This window comes from Pseudophryne corroboree, chromosome 3 (assembly GCF_028390025.1).
Source record: "Pseudophryne corroboree isolate aPseCor3 chromosome 3, aPseCor3.hap2, whole genome shotgun sequence".
NCBI classification, from domain to species: Eukaryota; Metazoa; Chordata; class Amphibia; order Anura; family Myobatrachidae; genus Pseudophryne; species Pseudophryne corroboree.
The window spans coordinates 511,350,818-511,371,428 of record NC_086446.1 but is presented as its reverse complement, the minus strand read 5'-3'; the positions used below and the strand labels follow the sequence as shown (position 1 = coordinate 511,371,428).

The 20,611-nt window shown below is 44.7% G+C and overlaps 1 protein-coding gene across 2 annotated transcripts in view; it reads right to left on the bottom strand.

The window, feature by feature from the left end:
- MYH10 (myosin heavy chain 10) overlaps positions 1-20,611 on the bottom strand; it is a 321,458-nt gene that overhangs the window by 25,059 nt on the left and 275,788 nt on the right. For both annotated transcript variants that reach the window (XM_063961060.1, XM_063961061.1), the window contains 11 exons: positions 13,569-13,677; positions 13,156-13,287; positions 12,518-12,724; positions 11,505-11,642; positions 10,102-10,225; positions 7,521-7,692; positions 6,619-6,831; positions 6,241-6,385; positions 5,936-6,142; positions 5,694-5,798; positions 4,950-5,102 (listed from right to left, as the gene is read on the bottom strand). In XM_063961060.1, the coding sequence (XP_063817130.1) occupies positions 4,950-5,102; positions 5,694-5,798; positions 5,936-6,142; positions 6,241-6,385; positions 6,619-6,831; positions 7,521-7,692; positions 10,102-10,225; positions 11,505-11,642; positions 12,518-12,724; positions 13,156-13,287; positions 13,569-13,677 (1,705 nt within the window). The remainder of the gene's footprint in view (positions 1-4,949; positions 5,103-5,693; positions 5,799-5,935; positions 6,143-6,240; positions 6,386-6,618; positions 6,832-7,520; positions 7,693-10,101; positions 10,226-11,504; positions 11,643-12,517; positions 12,725-13,155; positions 13,288-13,568; positions 13,678-20,611) is intronic.

The following is a 20,611-nucleotide window of genomic DNA, read 5'->3' as shown; positions in this document are numbered from 1 at the left end:
ACTTTTGGTCCTGGGAGCCTGCCACAGCAGGCGACCTTTTTCCCCTTCCTCTACCTTTTGAAGCAAGAAAGTACGAGCCTCTTCCTTTTTTGTACTTATTAGGCCGAAAGGACTGCATCTGATAATGGGGTGCCTTTTTCTGTTGTGCTGGAACATAAGGAAGAAAAGATGACTTACCCGCTGTAGCGGTAGACACCAGGTCAGCGAGCCGTCACCAAACAAGACCCTACCTTTATAGGGCTTTCTTGGAGTCGGCATCCGCATTCCATTGATGAATCCACAGCGCTCTCCTGGTCGAGACTGCCATGGCATTGGCCCTTGATCCCAAGAGGCCAATATCCCTTGCCGCATCCTTTAGGTAAGCTGCAGCGTCCCTGATATAACCGAGAGTCAAAAGAATGTTATCCCTATCCAGGGTATCCATGTCAGATGCCAAATTATCAGCCCACTTAGCAATAGCACTACTCACCCATGCCGACGCCACGGCAGGTCTGAGGAGTGCACCCGTAGTGACATAAATGGCCTTTAATGTCGTTTCCTGCTTACGATCCGCAGGGTCCTTGAGGGCAGCAGTGTCGGGAGACGGAAGCGCCACCTTCTTGGACAGCACTGACAGATCTTTGTCCACATTGGGAGATGACTCCCACTTTTCCCTGTCGTCAGAGGGGAAAGGATAAGCCATAAAAATTCTCTTGGGAATCTGCCACCGTTTATCAGGCGATTCCCAAGCCTTTTCACAAAGAGCGTTCAGTTCATGAGAGGGGGGAAACGTCACCTCAGGTTTCTTTCCCTTATACAAACAAACCCTTGTAACAGGAACAGCAGGTACTTCAGAAATATGTAAAACATCTTTAATAGCCACAATCATGTACTGAATACTCTTAATCACTTTTGGATGTAAACTGGCCTCACTATAGTCGACACTGGAGTCAGAGTCCGTGTCCGTATCAGCTATCTGGGTAAATGAATGCTTTTGTGACCCTGAGGGGACCTGTACCTGGGACAAGGCGTCCTCCATGGATTACAAACTAATCCCCTCCTGCGCTATAAATGTTATGATATGGCTCAGAGTTCAATGAAAAACAAATAAATAATTTATTATATTATGTATATTTTTTATTATTTAATAATATATATGTAGAATACACTTCAGACCGGTCAAATAAAAATCATTTACAAATATCTTGCCTAACTATAGGAGGTGGATCTTAGATAAACTTCTGTGCACAGAATAGAATAAAAAATATATAAAAATAAAAAATTAATGAAAAATCAGTCCATATAGTGGATAAAAAATTACCAGCTAAATTCACACCCATGTAGTAGGTAGCATATTCATATGTTGTTATGTATTGGATATCCTCAATACGTTACCACTTGGCAAAGAAGACAATGTTGTGCAAGAAAACAGCTCCACGCTGGAGCCTTACGTGTAGCTTGCACCGATGGTTGTCATACGGGAAAGTTCAATGACATGTGAGACGGTCTCGGGCTGCGGGAACGGCGCTTCGCTGGCGCCTGCTATGCTGATATTTTACCCGACTTTCAGGCTCTGTGAGTTCACGTCTCCAAGTGCCGTATGCAGACACCTCAGTCACGGTTGTGATGTCCCGTTCTCCGTTATCTCCACAGAAAATGCTGCTGAATGGAGGTCTGTTGTAGGGGTGTAATTGAGCTGGTATACGGGTCCAAAGATCTGCTTCTGACGCGTTTCGCTCCTCTTATGGGGCTTCCCTTATCAAGCCTTTGAGGAAGCCCCCATAAGAGGAGCGAAACGCGTCAGAAGCAGATCTTTGGACCCGTATACCAGCTCAATTACACCCCTACAACAGACCTCCATTCAGCAGCATTTTCTGTGGAGATAACGGAGAACGGGACATCACAACCGTGACTGAGGTGTCTGCATACGGCACTTGGAGACGTGAACTCACAGAGCCTGAAAGTCGGGTAAAATATCAGCATAGCAGGCGCCAGCGAAGCGCCGTTCCCGCAGCCCGAGACCGTCTCACATGTCATTGAACTTTCCCGTATGACAACCATCGGTGCAAGCTACACGTAAGGCTCCAGCGTGGAGCTGTTTTCTTGCACAACATTGTCTTCTTTGCCAAGTGGTAACGTATTGAGGATATCCAATACATAACAACATATGAATATGCTACCTACTACATGGGTGTGAATTTAGCTGGTAATTTTTTATCCACTATATGGACTGATTTTTCATTAATTTTTTATTTTTATTTTTATATATTTTTTATTCTATTCTGTGCACAGAAGTTTATCTAAGATCCACCTCCTATAGTTAGGCAAGATATTTGTAAATGATTTTTATTTGACCGGTCTGAAGTGTATTCTACATATATATTATTAAATAATAAAAAATATACATAATATAATAAATTATTTATTTGTTTTTCATTGAACTCTGAGCCATATCATAACATTTATAGCACAGGAGGGGATTAGTTTGTTGTTCTAGTGTTACCGGGGACTGTAAAGTGCCGGTTCTTTTTGACTTGACTTACCCCAAGTCAAGTTTTCTCCTGCAGCTGGTTTATACACATATTGTAACATTTTTTGTATAGGAAATTCATTACCAGCAATACAACCATCTAAATATGGTAATGATATATTAGCGCCTGGTTACAGTTTTTTGCATTGTTGTAGTCCTCCATGGATTGTCTCCACGTTTGTGTCTGAGAATCAGATTTATCCAGCCTTTTAGACAATAACGCCACATTTGCATTCAATGTACTCAACATATTCACCCAATCAGCAGTCGGCGGTGCCGACAGAGTCACTCCCAAATCCTTCTCTGCGCCCCCAGTAACTTCCTCCGGGGAGGAGCACTCAGCCTCAGACATGTCGACACACCGTACCGACACGCGCACACTGGCTATAGGGGACAGACCCACAGGGAAGCCTGTTAGAGAAACACAGAGGGAGTTTACCAGCTCACACCCCAGCGCCCATATAATACTGAGAAAGAATATATGATGTCTGCGCTGTTATAATAGCACCAATAACTGTGCCCCACCGTTTTGCTCCCTGTACTTGATCAGGAGAGTGGAGGTCCGGGCCAGAGTCTCTGCAAGTCTGTGAAGAGAGAAAATGGCGCTTGTAAGCTGTGAGGGCTAAGCCACGCCCCCTCCCGGCACGCTGTAGTCCCGCTCAATTTTGAAAATGTATACTGGCAGGGGCTTATATTTAGTGCCTAGGCACTTATAATATAACTTTTTTAGCCAGTCTAACCTTCAGTAACACGCTGCCCAGGGCGCCCCCCCCTGCGCCCTGCACCCTGTAAGTGCCGTTGGAAGTATGTGTGGGAGCATGGCGCGCAGCGCGACCGCCGCGCTGTACCTGGTTACTGAAGTCTTCTGCCATCACTGAAGTCTTCAGTTCTTCTATATACTCACCCGGCTTCTTTCTTCTGGCTGCTGTGAGGGGGTTGACGGCGCGGCTCCGGGAACAAGCAGCTAGGCGGACCAAGTGATCGAACCCTCTGGAGCTAATGGTGTCCAGTAGCCTAAGAAGCAGAGCCTTTAACTCAGAAGTAGGTCTGACTTCTCTCCCCTCACTCCCACGAAGAAGGGAGCCTGTAGCCAGCAGGTCTCCCTGAAAATAAAAAACCTAACAAAGTCTTTTCAGAGAAACTCAGGAGAGCTCCGCTAGTGTGTGTCCAGTCTCTCTGGGCACAGAATCTAACTGAGGTCTGGAGGAGGGGCATAGAGGGAGGAGCCAGTTCACACCCATTCAAAGTCTTATAGTGTGCCCATGTCTTCTCCTGCGGATCCCGTCTATACCCCCATGGTCCTTTTGGAGTCCCCAGCATCCTCTAGGATGTAAGACAAATAGAGCTTCTTTTTATTCTTAACTAGTGTATGGTCCGATTACGCCAATTTCTCACTCCGTGAAATGCCCCACTGCATATACTAAGTCATTCATCCTTTTAGGGTCCTAATGAATCCATGAGAAGTCAGATTCCTCCTCTTTCTTACCATCCTCTTTAGAAAAACTCTCGGCATCACATCCTCCCGAGGAATGGTGCCACAGCCAAACTCTGATGCTTTCAAGGAAGATGACTGTTTGCAAGGCAAACAGAGCTGACTGGTTCCATTTAGACGCATTGCTACAGTACCTGATGAACCTTACTTCAAAGCACACTTTGATGCACAGGATTAGTTATTGCGAGTTCAGTGACAGAGATGAAGGGATCGTTACTTTTGTGCGTCACCAGAGCAGCACGTACAGTATTTCCGCCAAGGTACAATCCGAGGCTGGTTCTGCCAGATCATCGTGGATTTCTTGAGACCTACATCAGCTAGCTTTCAGCCCCCAGACTGTGCATAAGGAATTAGCTCTGGCTATCTGCTGGCCAATTTTGCATAACATTGGGGCAAAGCTTATTGGCAGGCCTTAATATGTTTACTAATGGTAAAATATTCTAAAAATGCTCATTGCCGTTTACATAAATGTAAGGCATTAGGTTTACAAAGGTCTTGTAAATGAAGGTCAACCCTCAGTTTGGAAGATTTACTAGCACAGACCGCTTTACTGACTTGGTGCACAACATCTACCATAATGCTCAGACATTGGTTGACTGGTTGAATATTGTAGAGTTAAATGCAAAGACAGCTACAGCTTTAACTAGACTGAGCCCGCAGCGTGGCGAGTATGCAAGGGGACTCTCTGCGCTCACCACGCTGGCATGTGGTATGCAGCTGTCGGGATATGAACAGACGGCATCCCGCTCGCAGGTAAACGATAACACTAATGTATCCGAAATATGGCTTAACCACAGTGGCTTGCAATAACACTGCCCTTTTGAAATAAATAAATACCTAATTAAACAGGATCTATAATGGCTGTATTATCATCAAATACTGGTAAGCATATTTGCCTATTTTTGTGTTGTATTTACACTACAATAATTCATGAGATGACATGGTTACCTGTGCCTGGAGGGTGAGGACCTGCTTCTCTAAGGCTTTCCTGGCCTCCTCCTCTTCTTCCTGCTGTTCCTGCAGATTGTTCTTCTCTTCTTCCAGCTGACGAATGCGGCTGCTGAGATTCAGCTTCTGTCGGGTCTCTTCCTGGAGCAGCTCCTACCAGGTGGAACCAGAACCACTATTATAATCTGTGCTATGCGCTGGGAGCATCTGATATACAGACCTGATTATATCTGTAATCTATTTACTGCAACACTGGTAATTCTTAGGTGGCCCCTTGATGTGCTCACAGATATATAATGACAACTGAATAGTAAGCTTGCAGAACTAACAGTTTACGATTTAGAGAACCCTTTTATTCTAAATTAAATTCCAGCCTCTAACAAGATAACTATACCCCTATGCTGTGCTGGGCTCTGCAAAGTGACCAGGAGCACATGGTTTAAGTTCAGGTTGGCTGATATTAAAAGCCCCACCCTACAGTATATTGTGATCAGTGAGAAAATGTGACGGTTGTAGCATGGACTATAGGAATCTAATAAAAAACAAAACTAGAAATAGCCAGAAGCCCCTTATATGGCAAAGCTAATGGTGAGGTGAAGATCCTTTTTTCCCCAACTACGATCGATATTTATAAGTTAGACTAATTTCCAAGCAATCTATTCAGTCAGACACAGTAAATGTTCTGCTCTTAACAAATGTGGCATACACTTCAAGGAGTCTAGGAGTTAATGTACTTTTCGTTACCTGTGTGTCTTGTAGCTGCGACTCCAGGCCTGCAACATCCTTCACCAGCTTAATACCCTTTTTCTCAGCTTCCTCAAGCAGACAAGAGACATTTTCCAGTTCATTCTACAGGAGGAAAAATACTAACTGAATATAACATATATGAAAGTGCATAATAAAATATTTTATATAATCAAAATTGGAATGTACTACAGTCTGAAAGTAATAGGCTGATTATCCATGCATATGGAAGATTTCAGTACCTGAAGTTTGCTGGTCTTTTCAGCAAGCTCTGTCCGCAGTCTGTCTCCTTCCGACACCTTAGCATGCAGCTCCTGGACTTGCGCCTCCAGCTTTTTACGCTTATATTCAGACTCTGCTTTCTGCTGCTGCAGAACCTTCACCTCGCCACTGAGCTCCTTATTGTCAGAATCTAGACTTTGCTTGTTCTTCTCCAGGTTCACTTTGAACTGTGTCACAGAGCAATGAGGTTAAATCACAACATAAAGAGAAGAAAAATGAACAGGACACAACTTGGTCTGGGCATCTCGTGCCACATTTCACTTACCCTTTTTGCCTGTTCCAGCTGCTCAGATAGCTCTTCCAAGGCCGTGGCCTGACGCTGCCTCATCTCCTGGATCTGCGCTTCATGGTTCTTGGTCTCTTCTTCAATGTTTTTCTTCAACTCAGCCACTTCCTGCTCACGTTTGGTCCTAAACAAGAATGAACAAGTATTGCCAAACAATATTATTAATAAAGCTGATTGTTTAATTGGTAGAGTAAAAGTTCCACTGTCTGCACAAGTTCTATTAGTCAATGGAGAGAGGCGGAATAGCCATATAACCAAAATGCATAATACTTTGTCTGGAATTAAATGTTTCTTTCCACACTCGCTAGGGACTTATAACATAGTCTGTGAGGAGGAAATGGGTCCATGAGACTATACCTTAGTTCCTGCTGAGCGGCGGTAGTGTCCAGAGTATCCTCCAGCTCGGTCTTTAGTGCCTCCAGCTCCTCACTCAGGTCCCTCTTCTGTTTCTCTGCTTTATTACGTGATGCTTTCTCTGACTCAAGGTCTTCCTGCAACTCCGCAATCTGAGCCTGTAACTCCCGCACGAGCTTCAAAGCATTGTTCTTCTGTACGACTTCCTCGTCTCCCCTGAATGTAAAATGCGTGGACGCATGAAAATAAATCAGTGGGTACACATAAAATGAGCCTCTAAACATTTTTAATTCCATTACTAATTATTTTTGTTATAATAGATTCAAGCTCATATTTTTTTGTGCTTATAGAGGAAGAAATCCTTTAAAAATATAAGGACAAATTAACCTTTTACCATTTGTGCGAAAATAAATTTTGAAATGATTATAAACCCCCCCCACTAACCATCAATCAGTGTGACTTGTTTTTATAACAATCCCATAATCTATCCTCTCCCAAAGTCTGACAATTATACTTATGTGTGCTGCTCCTGCATACAATATCTTGGTGCTATGGTCTTTGGCTGTTCTGACTGAGCGTTTGGCCAGACAAGAGTCATAAAATGAAATACAGGTACAGGAGCATACGAGAACATAATCATTTCCAGTCATTATATGCACTCACTGGTCCATAAAAGTAGGCCATTGCAGCATAACACCGGCCAGCAGTGCACTATGAGCCCTCTTTTGTCACCTAAGCAAGTACATAATACTCTGACAGCTGCAGTCACAGAATCAGTTAATAGCTGGTCAAAGTGATAACAACACACTACCATTCAAATAATTGATTAAGTAGGCTGGGTGCATACACAGTGCTAACAAATACCGGATTAACTTCTAGTTTCATATAACACATCAACAAACCACCTTGCTAAAGCAGCCTGCAATTCCTCCTCTTTTTTGGCCAGTTGCAACTTAAGTTCTTCTATCTGAGCCTGGAGCTCAGCTATTTGGTCCTGAAGGTCTGTGGTCTCCCCATCAAGCTTCCTTTTTGCTTTCTCCAGCTCCTGACGGGTCTTCTCCTCCTTTTTCAACCTCTCTAGAAGTCATTAATCAAGACAGGTAAAGAGAAAACGTGAAGAACAAGCTGAAAGATTACTTGGCAAAAAGCAAATTATCTGCACTTTACTCAAATCTTTAAAGGTCTGTACACACGATAAGATTTTTTTTTCTTATGATTTTGACTACATAGTCAAAATTGTAAGGAAAGTTAGTGCAGATCGCAAGGCAAAAGTCACCTTGTGATCCTGATGCGATGCCGATGCGTGGTCCCGCGAGGTCAGTATCGCAAATCTAGATAGACTGTGCAGGCAAGTCAATTTTGACTATCTTGTACAAAAGATAGTCAAAATTGACACTTAGCCAAAATCGTACAAACCAGTATCGCAAGCACAGTTATTATGTGCTTGTGATACCGACCTAGCCCCTATCGCATAGTGAGAATCGGGGTTTAGCCAGAATCTCACCGTGTGTACACACCTTAACTCTGAAAACTATAAACACAGAGTAAAAGAGTAACTGGTGCACTGGAAGAAAATATTAGCAACTCCTCTCAAGGATAGGAAAAGCCATTTTGTTTAGTAAAGGGACAGTAGTACTGTATATCTCTCTACAGCAAGAAAGAAGCAATGCACAATGGGAAAAGGATGTCTTACGAGTCAGCTATCACCACCTTAAAAAACCTAATGGACACTAAAAAACACAAGAATAATGTACTTCTACAAATAAGAACTTGAATTTAAAAGGTGAGTCAGAGTGTAAAAAATAGGGGTCATCTATGGGTTCAGGCTAATGTATTTAACAATAAGTACAAAAATCACATTTCCTCCATCAACTTACTGGGGAACAGTGTAAACTTGGGGATCTCCTACAGCCAACTCACAGGAGAGTATGTTATAAGGTTTCTATATGTAACACAAGAACAATATGGGCGGAATTCAATTGTTTTCTGCGCCAGCAGCCAGTAGATGGTTCCCTGCTCAGTCCAAAAGATGCTAGAACGCTGTGTGAGCTTTGCAATAGACCGGACCAATAATACTTGGCCAAGACTGGCTCTGCTATTTCAGTGAATGCCTCTCACAGGCGAGTGCAGTTGCTAGTTCTCCACCTCTATTGCCATGCATGGGCATCTGCTCCAGACTGGGCATAGCACGATTTGGATTGGCATCAGGATCAGACAAAAAAACCTCTTTATCATGTTCACAAAGGCTTGGCCTGGACATACTACCTTTCCCAGACATTTCAGAATATGTAATAAAGTCACAATGCACAATCCAATGTGGATATGGAAGCTAAAACAAAGACACAGGCAAGCAAGAGGAACAACCTTTACCATAACAACATCCACAACCCTGACACACCACTTCATTGCAAAGGCTTTTTACTGCTGCTGTCTCCTTTGGTGGTTTTGCAAATGAGGGAAGCCCACTAATCACGTGGTGGTGGCTAGGTGGCACCTCTCCCTAGAGCACAGGAACAAAGGGGGTCATTCTGAGTTGATCGCTCGCTAGCAGTTTTTAGCAGCCGTGCAAACGCTATGCCGCCGCCGCCCACTGGGAGTGTATTTTAGCTTAGCAGAAGTGCGAACGGTTGTATCGCAGAGCAGCTAAAAAAAATTGTTGTGTAGTTTCAGAGTAGCTCAAAACCTACTCAGCGCTTGTGATCACTTCAGACTATTCAGTCCCGGATTTGACGTCACACACCCGCCCAGCCACGTCTGCGTTTTTCTGCACACTCCCTGAAAACGGTCAATTGCCACCCAGAAACGCCCACTTCATGTCAATCACTCTGCGGCAAGCAGTGCGACTGAAATGCATTGCTAGACACTGTGCAAAACGACATCGTTCGTTGTGCTGGTACGTCGCGCGTGCACATTGCGCCACATACGCATGCGCAGAACTGATTTTTGGCCTGATCGCTGCACAAATTCAGCTAGCGATCAACTCGGAATGACCCCCAAAATGTGTAACTGCTGTCCATAAGAGCACCTGCCCACAAAACCCATGTGCCTAGTCATTGAAGATCACAAGAACAGCACCTGTTTCAGAAAACTGAAGTTGCAGTAGCTTACTGGGGGTATGGAAGGGAGGAGCCTGAGCCTTTGGAGGTATATTTCTAGTGCCCAAGCTCCTATAGAACACCTCTAAACCCAGTTTTCCTCATAGATAAAAGGGAAAAAGGATTACTGTGGCTGGAGCATGTTACAATTAAGACAAGACTTATAAATAATAAAATGGCCACCCACGTATAAGAACAGTTTTTAATAAAAATGGTCATAAGCAGGAGAGACAATGGGATTAAAAGTTTTCTTCTAGCGTCCTGCCACCTAGAAGGTGCAGCTTACAATCATCTGTATTCTCTTAGACAGATAAATAGTAATACTAGAAGTTATAAAACAGTAACCCCAGAGGAAAAAATAAAATTAAACTTGCAACTGGCCATGATGTACCTTCTAAATCAGTGATCATCATCTCCTGCTTGTTCTTCAGCTTAGCCAAATTTTTTGCTTTCTCTTCTTCCTCCGCCAGTTGTGTGGTGCATTCTGCAATACGTTCATCCATCAGCTTTTTCTCCTGAAAAATACAATACAGTAACATTTACAGAATTATAGGAAGTTGCTCAAGAGACAAAATATTTCATACTCTATGGTACACAACCTCAATCTTAGAGAAGATCCACCAATAAATTACAATGAAGTATGCATCAACCGTAGTTGTACATGCAATAGTTTGATTAGTACCTTGTAACAAGAGGACACTGCACCAATAGATTTATCATGCATCTTCTGTGTATTGCACTGCAAAGCTAAGGTCTAAACCAGTGATTTTCAACCTTTTTAAACTCGTGGCACACTAAACAAGATTTCAAAATTGCCAAGGCACACCATCGGTTGTTTTAATGCAACACACCTGCCCCCCAGTAATGCCACACACCGCCCCCCCCCCCCAAGTAATGCCCCATACATGCCCTCATATTTCCACACATCAGCTCCCCCACTTAGTAATTCCACACACATGCCCCAAATAGTAATTCCACACACCAGCTTCCCCCTTACCAGCTCCCCCCCCTTAGTAATTCCACACACCAGCTCCCCTTTACCAGCTCCCCCCTTAGTAATTCCACACACCAGCTCCCCTTTACCAGCTCCCCACCCCTTAGTAATTCCACACACCAGCTTCCCCCTTACCAGCTCCCCCCCCCTTAGTAATACCACACACCAGCTTCCCCCTTACCAGCTCCCCCCCCCCCCCCCCCCCCTTAGTAATTCCACACACCAGCTTCCCCCCCCTTAGTAATTCCACACACCAGTTCCCCCTTATAATATATAGCGGTGAGGAGTGCCTGGAACTCACCACGGATCAGCAAGCAGAGCAGCGTGTGAGTGGGCGGGCGCAGAGACAGCCGGACCGTGACCTATGGTGAGTCATAGGTCACGGTCCGGCTGACTCTGCGGAATGGATATGAACAAGATGCTGCAGGTCTGTGAGGCAGGCGGGCGGCGGCGTGCGGAGATCTGACAGTGAGAGCGGGTCCGTGCAGCGGGGGCGGGTGGCGCCAGTGACAGCTCTTAATGGCGGCAGTGAGCGGGTCCGTGCTGCGGGGCGGGTGACAGCTCTCACTGGCGGCAGTGATCGGGTCCGTGCGGCGGCACACTCAGCAACTGGTCGCGGCACACTAGAGTGCCGCGGCACACCAGTTGAAAAAGGCTGGTCTAAACCAAGGCAAAAGAACTCTAAGCAACCTGCAAATAACTCTGTCCTCTAATAGTTGAGATGGGAAGTCCTTAAACCACTTAAGTAATAATGTTATGGCAACATTTAAAGTAAATATCTGCCTTGTGATGCAACTCACCTTAATAAATTTTGAGTTCTGGTCCTCTAGCAGCAGGATATCTTCCTCCATCTTCTTTATTTTTGCTTCTGCTGTTACTTTCTCCAACTGTAGCTTCTGTCGAGCAGCTTCCTCCTCATCCAACTGTTCCTCTAGATCCTTGAGTAAACAATAAATATGTTATAATTGTTATATGTGGCACAGACTGAGACAAATAAAGGGGATGTAGTTATGTGACCAACGGTCACAATAACTCCCCCTGCATCCCGAACCCTCACAATACAGACAGTCGGCATGCCGACTAGAAGGACTATTCCCACTCGTGGGTGTCCACGACACCCATAGAGTGGGAATACAACCAAGCCTGCAGCATGGCGAGCGCAACAAGCCTGCAAGGGTCTTTGTTGCGCTCGCTCCCCACCAGCTTTCTGCGGCTGGGATCCCAGCATCGGGACGCTGACCGCCGGGATCCCGGCCGCTGGTAAGGCAGCCCCGACCCAAATAAAGATACAGGTTGAGTATCCCATATCCAAATATTCCGAAATACGGAATATTCCGAAATACGGACTTTTTTGAGTGAGAGTGAGATAGTGAAACCTTTGTTTTCTAATGGCTCAATGTACACAAACTTTGTTTAATACACAAAGTTATTAAAAATATTGTATTAAATGACCTTCAGGCTGTGTGTATAAGGTGTATATGAAACATAAATGAATTGTGTGAATGTAGACACACTTTGTTTAATGCACAAAGTTATAAAAAATATTGGCTAAAATGACCTTCAGGCTGTGTGTATAAGGTATATATGAAACATAAATGCATTCTGTGCTTAGATTTAGGTCCCATCACCATGATATCTCATTATGGTATGCAATTATTCCAAAATACGGAAAAATCCCATAACCAAAATACCTCTGGTCCCAAGCATTTTGGATAAGGGAGACTCAACCTGTATAACTGGTATATAGTTGATACAGTTGAACTCCAAATGGGTATATTAACCTATAATAACTGATGAAGTGGTTGAATTATACCTGTATGTGTGTCTGCATTTTCTTCTTCTCATTCTGCAGGACTTGGTTCCTCTCTTCCTCTTCTTCCATGCGAATCTCTAGATCCCTCAAAATCTCTTCCAGCTCTTGTTTCTTAACCGCTAGACGGGCCCGCATCTCCTCGGCCTCTGCAAACAGCTCTGTCTCTGCTTGGAGCTGCTCAGCCAGAATGTTTTTCTCTTCTACCAGCTGAAGGATAAGTTCAGAGAGATCAGATGTAGAACACTGATGTTCTATTAACTTTGCTGTGATGTACCCTATTATCTTCTAACTTGCACAATATTTCTACATCTCTTTATAGATATAGCTATACACATCTATATACGTATTCATCTTCCTTAAACTATACGTTGTGTGAATTAATGTCTACCTCAATTTCTTTTTTTTCCTACGTAGAATAAATGCTCAGATGGTGGTGGACTATGTGTGATGAAGAACAGTAGACAAAATGTTACTATGAACGCACTTTTTTTGTCTTGATCTAACGTAATATGCACTCTGAACAAACTGCAATCCCATCCTCCACACAAAAAAGTGTAAAAGAATTAAAATGATGCCCTTGTAGTTGTGACAGAGGGCAAGCAGCAATTAGCACATCATATCCAAACTCTTCCACACACCTGCTGGTGTTTCCTTTCCATCTCCACAAGTTCTCCCTCCACCTTGCCCTGTTTCTCCTTAACCTTCAGCAGCTCTTCATCTTTGGCCAGCAGCTCTTCTTCCTGCCGAGTGACTTGCAACAATGGTTTCACCTGAAAAAAATACAGAACCCATAGAAGTCACACAGCCTGTGTTTCTGCTCTTAAAACAAACATATTAGAGTTTTACTATACAATTGCAATATCAGCGATAGAACACAGGCACCTTATAGTAAACAAAAACAACACGGCCAAAAACACAAACTACTGAATGGAAAGAGGTAAATCTGATTATACAAAAGATTTTTAAAACTGGCATCTATAACCATATATGGTTTTACTGAAGTAAAAGCAATAAACATCAAGGGTTGGCCTGTACAAAGGGTAGTACGCACCTTAGTGAAGAGTCGCCACCATTGCCAATGTCGCAGTTTCAGATAGGCTGCACAGTTCCGCTGCAGAACTTTCAAGGCACTTAGCTGCTGCTGCTTTTTGGCAAAGGCCCTAAGAAATACACAGGCCTCAAGTTTTACGTCATAACTCAAATCACCATGTACTTGGTTTCATAGCACTATTTTTTTTTAAATATATTTGTTTTCAAAAGGTACAAAGTACAAGCATCAAAGACAATACAGTGCAAGGAAGGAATACAAATATCTTCTCTTAGAGAGAAAACGTTCTTCGTTGAAGTGTATGAGAAAGAGAAGGGCAATAAAAAGGCATAAAATTAGTAGGATTGGTACAGGAAAAACAACAACTTTGTAACACATCAGATGAGCAAAGACAGTTTATCAGGCTTAGAAACAAAGACAAATAATTTCAAGCTGAACACTATGAATAGACAAATTGACGAGGACATAAACAGCCACACACAAAACAGGAAAGATTTAAATAAAAAAAATAAAAAATAAAAAGGGGGGGGGGGGGGGGGGGGGGGGGAGTTTAGGGGAAGGGAAGAGCCTTATCAATAAATAAGTAATTCATGAGAGATCCAAGCCACCATCTCTATAAAACTATCAGCCTGAACATCACACCACTCCTCATGAGAGAGCAGACAACTGGCTGTAGAGGTATCAATTTGTAGACTCAAATATCTGCAAAATTCGGGCTTGTATGGAGGAACCCACAGTTTCTATATAGGGGCCCCATTTATTTCATTTTTTTATAAAAGCACTTCACCCCTTTCTCAAGATCAGAAAAAATAGACTGTCTGTCCAAGTACAGCGTAAGAGGAGAGCCTTAACATGACTGAAGAGTGGAGAGGAACAAACAGTCCACTTTGAGAGAATTACTTTTTTAGCAATTGTAATTACAACAGTCAACAAGGGGATAAGGTGTTTATGGGTTTCCTCCATACTCCAGGAGGTAAAATTGGCACAAAGCTACAACAGAGGGCTAGGTGTAAAGTGTACACCACAGGTTGTTTTGAGAAATTATAACTATTGATTCCATAAACATTGCATTTGAATACATTTCCAAGAATTGTGGAAAAGAGAATTGGGAATTTTGCACTTTGGACAGTGTCCCGATTCTTCTGAGACAACGTTAGTGCTGCCCTTGAGAGATTATATATATATATACACACACACACACATACATACATATATATATCCCAGTAGATCCTGCACTCTCATCTCAATTAGTCCAACGTAGCGGGTGCTCCCAATAGATCATGACGGCCCACCTGATTTGTACTTCTGCGTGAGTGCACTATATATATATACACTGCTCAAAAAAATAAAGGGAACACTAAAATGACACATCCTAGATCTGAATGAATGAAATATTCTTATTAAATACTTTGTTCTTTACATAGTTGAATGTGCTGACAACAAAATCACACAAAAATTATCAATGGAAATCAAATTTATTAACCCATGGCGGTCTGGATTTGGAGTCACCCTCAAAATTAAAGTGGAAAAACACACTACAGGCTGATCCAACTTTGATGTAATGTCCTTAAAACAAGTCAAAATGAGGCTCAGTAGTGTGTGTGGCCTCCACGTGCCTGTATGACCTCCCTACAACCCCACACAAGTGGCTCAGGTAGTGCAGCTCATCCAGGATGGCACATCAATGCGAGCTGTGGCAAGAAGGTTTGCTGTGTCTGTCAGCGTAGTGTCCAGAGCATGGAGGCGCTACCAGTACATCAGGAGACGTGGAAGAGGCTGTAGGAGGGCAACAACCCAGCAGCAGGACCGCTACCTCCGCCTTTGTGCAAGGAGGAACAGGAGGAGCAATGCCAGAGCCCTGCAAAATGACCTCCAGCAAGCCACAAATGTGCATGTGTCTACTAAAATGATCAGAAACAGACTCCATGAGGGTGGTATGAGGGCCCGACGTCCACAGGTGGGGGTTGTGCTTACAGCCCAACACCGTGCAGGATGTTTGGCATTTGACAGAGAACACCAAGATTGGCAAATTCGCCACTGGTGCCCTGTGCTCTTCACAGATGAAGGCAGGTTCTCACTGAGCACATGTGACAGATGTGACAGAGTCTGGAGACGCCAAGGAGAATGTTCTGCTGCCTGCAACATCCTCCAGCATGACCGGTTTGGCAGTGGGTCAGTAATGGTGTGGGGTGGCATTTCTTTGGGGGGCCGCACAGCCCTCCATGTGCTCGCCAGAGGTAGCCTGACTGCCATTAGGTACCGAGATGAGATCCTCAGACCCCTTGTGAGACCATATGCTGATGCGGTTGGCCCTGGGTTCCTCCTAATGCAAGACAATGCTAGACCTCATGTGGCTGGAGTGTGTCAGCAGTTCCTGCAAGACGAAGGCATTGATGCTATGGACTGGCCCGCCCGTTCCCCAGACCTGAATCCAACTGAGCACATCTGGGACATCATGTCTCGCTCCATCCACCAACGCCACGTTGCATCAGACTGTCCCGGAGTTGGCGGATGCTTTAGTCCAGGTCTGGGAGGAGATCCCTCAGGAGACCATCCGCCACCTCATCCGGAGCATGCCCAGGCATTGTAGGGAGGTCATACAGGCACGTGGAGGCCACACACACTACTGAGCCTCATTTTGACTTGTTTTAAAGGACATTACATCAAAGTTGGATCAGCCTGTAGTGTGTTTTTCCACTTTAATTTTGAGGGTGACTCCAAATCCAGACCTCCATGGGTTAATAAATTTGATTTCCATTGATAATTTGTGTGATTTTGTTGTCAGCACATTCAACTATGTAAAGAACAAAGTATTTAATAAGAATATTTCATTCATTCAGATCTAGGATGTGTTATTTTAGTGTTCCCTCTATTTTTTTTGAGCAGTATTTATATATATATATTTTTTTTTTTTTTTTTTTTTTTTTTTTTTTTTGCAGGAACCCGGCACTCATCCAAGCATGCACATATTTTGTAATTGCTCTGGTGCCCTCCTTGGTAGTAGCATACCCTTATACGTCCAGAAGAAGGCGGCACTCAGGAGGTGGTGTTTTGTAGCAAAAAGTAACCATTCAATGCGTCCATTAAATGATTACTTTTTGCTACTAAACATCGCCTCCTGAGTGCCTCCTTCTTCTGGACCAATATTCTATAAAGTTTTCATATGAACTTCCAGCAACTGGGCAGAATGCAAGTATTTTGACATAAGTTCCATATTATGCAATATATCTGAAAAAATAGGATTTTAAATACATACCGGTAAATCCTTCTCGTAGTCCATAAGGAATATTGGGGACACATTAGTTTGATGGGTATAGACGGGGTCCAAAAGGAGCCCGTGCACTTCAAATTTCAACTGGGTGTGCTGGCTTCTCCCCTCTATGCCCCCTCCCACAAGCAGTTATAGGTAAAACAGTGCCTGAAGGAGAAATGACATACTTGAGAGAAGGAACATAACAATGAGAAGTGTGGCGAGATTTATACACCAGCACACCATACCATAACATAACTGGGCCAGCAACAGCTGGCAACATAAACAGCAACAGCTGTACAGGTAACACATAACAGAGAACCTGCAGAAACTCACCGCACAGAGGCGGGTGCCCAATATCCTGCATGGACTACGAGAAAAGGATTCACCGGTAGGTATTTAAAATCCTATTTTCTCTAGCATCCATAAGGGATATTGGGGACACATTAGTAAGATGGGGATGTCCCAAAGCTTCCAGAACGGGCGGGAACGTGAGGAGACATCTGCAGCACCACCTGCCCAAACTGGGTATCCTCTTTGGCCAGGGTATCAAACCTGTAGAACTTCACGAAGGTGTTCTTCCCCGACCAGGTAGCCGATTGGCACAGTTGCAGGGCCGAGACTCCACAGGCAGCCGCCCAAGAAGACCCCACAGATCTTGTATAGTGGGCCTTCAGAGACTGTGGAATAGGTAAGGCTGTCAACACATAGGCTTGCTGAATAGTGAGCCGAAGCCAACGAGCAATGGACTGCTTTGAAGCAGGACAACCCTTTCTCTGTGCGTCATAAAGCACGAACAAGGAATACGTCTTTCTGACCCAAGCCGTCCTCTTGACATAGATCTTCAAGGCTCGCACAGCATACAATGCCTCCAGAGCAGCAGATGCGCCAGAACTTGACGAGATCACAATAGGGTGATTCAAGTGGAACGCAGAGATGACCTTCGGCAGGAACTGCTGCCTAGTCCTAAGCTCCGCTCTGTCCTCGTAAAAGACCAAATATGGACTTTTACATGATAAGGTCCCCAAGTCTGTGACAAGTCTAGCAGAAGCCAGGGCCAGTAACATCACCGTCTTCCACGTGAGGTAATAGTCTTCTACCGTCATCAGAGGTTCAAACCAGGAGGACTGTAGAAATCATAATACCACATCCAAATCCCAAGGTGCCGTAGGTGGCACAAACAGAGGTTGGATGTGAAGCACCCCTTGCAAGAAAGTCAGGCAATAGTGCCAACTTCTTTTGGAAGAAGAATGAAAGGGCTGAAATCTGAACTTTAATGCATCCCAGACGTAAGCCTTGATCCACTCCAGCCTGCAGGAAACTAAGAAATCTTCCCAAGTGAAATTCGGCAGTTGGATATGTGCGTTCCTTGCACCAGAAGACATAGCTCTGCCAAATATTATGATAGTGTTTTGACATCACAGGTTTCCTGGCTTGCACCATAGTGGCGATTACCTTTTTGGAAAGTCCCTTGTGACCTAGGATGTTCTGCTCAACCTCCATGCCATCAAACGAAGCTGCCGCAAGTCCGGGTAGACAAACGGTCCTTGTTGAAGAAGATCTCTTCTGAGTGGTAGAGCCAAAAGGTCTTCGACGGACATGTCCAGTAGATCTGCATACCATGCTCTCCGGGGGCAAGCAGAATTGCTTGTACTCTTTGATGCCGGATCCTCTTGAGCACCTTTGGGAGCAACAGGATCGGAGGGAATACGTAGACCAGCTGGTAAGGCCAAGGCGACGTCAGTGCATCCACTGCGCACGCCTGAGGGTCTCGGGTTCGCGAGCAATTGCAGCTAAGTTTCTTGCTAAGGCGAGATGCCATCATGTCAATCTGGGGGCAACCCCACCGGTCGATGATCTGTTGGAACACTCGAGGATTTAGGCCCCACTCCCCTGGGTGGAGATCGTGGCAACTCGGGAAGTCTGCTTCCCAGTTGTCTACTCCCGGAATGAAGATTGCGGACAGTACTATTGCATTCCTTTCCGCCCAGAGGAGTATTCTTGATACTTCTCGCATTTTAGCCTTTGTTTTTTGTCCCTCCTTGTTGACCGATGTACGCCACAGCCGTGGCGTTGTCCGACTGGACCTGGATTGCCTGATCCCGGAGCAGAAGAGAGACCTGAATCAGAGCATTGTAGATGGCCCGAAGTTCCAGGATGTTGATCGGAAGTAGAGCCTCTTGGGCAGACCACCTGCCCTGGAACTGCACCCCTTGGGTGACAACCCCCCACCCCCTCAGACTCGCATCCGTCGTGAGAAGGATCCAATCCTGAATCCCAAAGCATCGACCTTCCCGGAGATTGGAAGACTGCAGCCACCACAGGAGTGAAATCCTGGCCTGGGGTGACAGTTGAATCATCCATGAAGATGTGAACCGGACCACTTGTTCAGGATGTCCAATTGAAAGGGTCTGGCATGGAACCTTCCATACTCAATGGCCTCGTACGAGGCTACCATCTTTCCCAACAATCTTATGCAAATATGAATGGAAACTCGAGTCGGTCGGAGAACCATGCAAACCATTTCCTGGAGAGTTCTCACTTTGTCCTCTGGGAGGAACACTTTCTGCGCTAATGTATCCAATATCATTCCCAGAAACAGAAGCCGCTGAGATGGCTCCAGGTGGTACTTCTGTAGATTGAGGATCCACCCGTGGTGTGACAGAAGTTGAATAGTGCAACCTATATGGAGCAGTAGGAGCTCCCCTGGAACTCGCTTTTATCAGGAGATCGTCCAGGTAAGGGACCACGTTGACCCCCTGTACCCTGAGCTGAAACATCATTTCCGCCATCACCTGTGTGAACACCCTCGGAGTTGTAGACAGGCCAAAGGGTAACGCCTGGAAGTGGTAGTGATCGTTCAGCAAAGCGAACCTCAGATAGGCCTGATGAGGAGGCAAAATTGGGATATGGAGGTAGGCGTCCTTGATATCCAGGGACACTAGGCATTCCTGATGTTCCAGGCCTGCGATCACTGCTCTCAAAGATTACTTTGGAGATCCATGCGTCCAATTCGCCTCAGAAGAGCCATTCACCTGTAAAGGGAAGAGATTCCACATTGCGTTTGGAGTCAGCATCTGCAATCCACTGATACAACCATATGGCACTGCGTGCAGACGCAGCCATAGCAGTGGTCCTAGCGTTAATATTGCCTATCTCCTCTAGGGAGTCACAGAGGACTCTTGCCGTGTCTTGAATGTGTTTTAGGAAAGTCACCGTATTAACCAGGGTCATGTCACCCGAGAGACCCTCCTGAAATTGAGTAGCCCAGGAGTGAATGTAAGCTCTCACGAGTAGGGCCCTCTTCCCTCATGTTCTTATCCTCTCTCTTACTTTAATAATCTTCAACTGCATAAACTCCAGCAGTCTTCTGCCACCTGATACTTATTTCAGTGTTATCTGCTGATGTAGCTATGTTTATTTACCCTGTACTTGTCCTGTATTGTCTTCAACTGTAAGTTGCTGTTTTCCTGTTTTGATTATTTGTTTACGTACTCTGTAATTGGGCGCTGCGGAACCCTTGTGGCACCATATAAAGGATAATAATAATAATAATAATAAATGTGTCATCCAGCAACCTGCAATGACCGGTCTTTGAGATACACCTGCAGCAATGTAGATAGATTTCAGTGTGGTTTCAAGTTTTCTATCCACCGGGTCCTTTACTGTAAAGGAGCCCGCAGCACCGCCTTCTCAGAGAGGCGAGAGACTGAGACGTCTACAGCCGGATTCTTCCCAGAACTTTTTGCCCTCAGGGGCAAAGGGGAATGTGTGCAAAAACCGTTTTGACACCTGA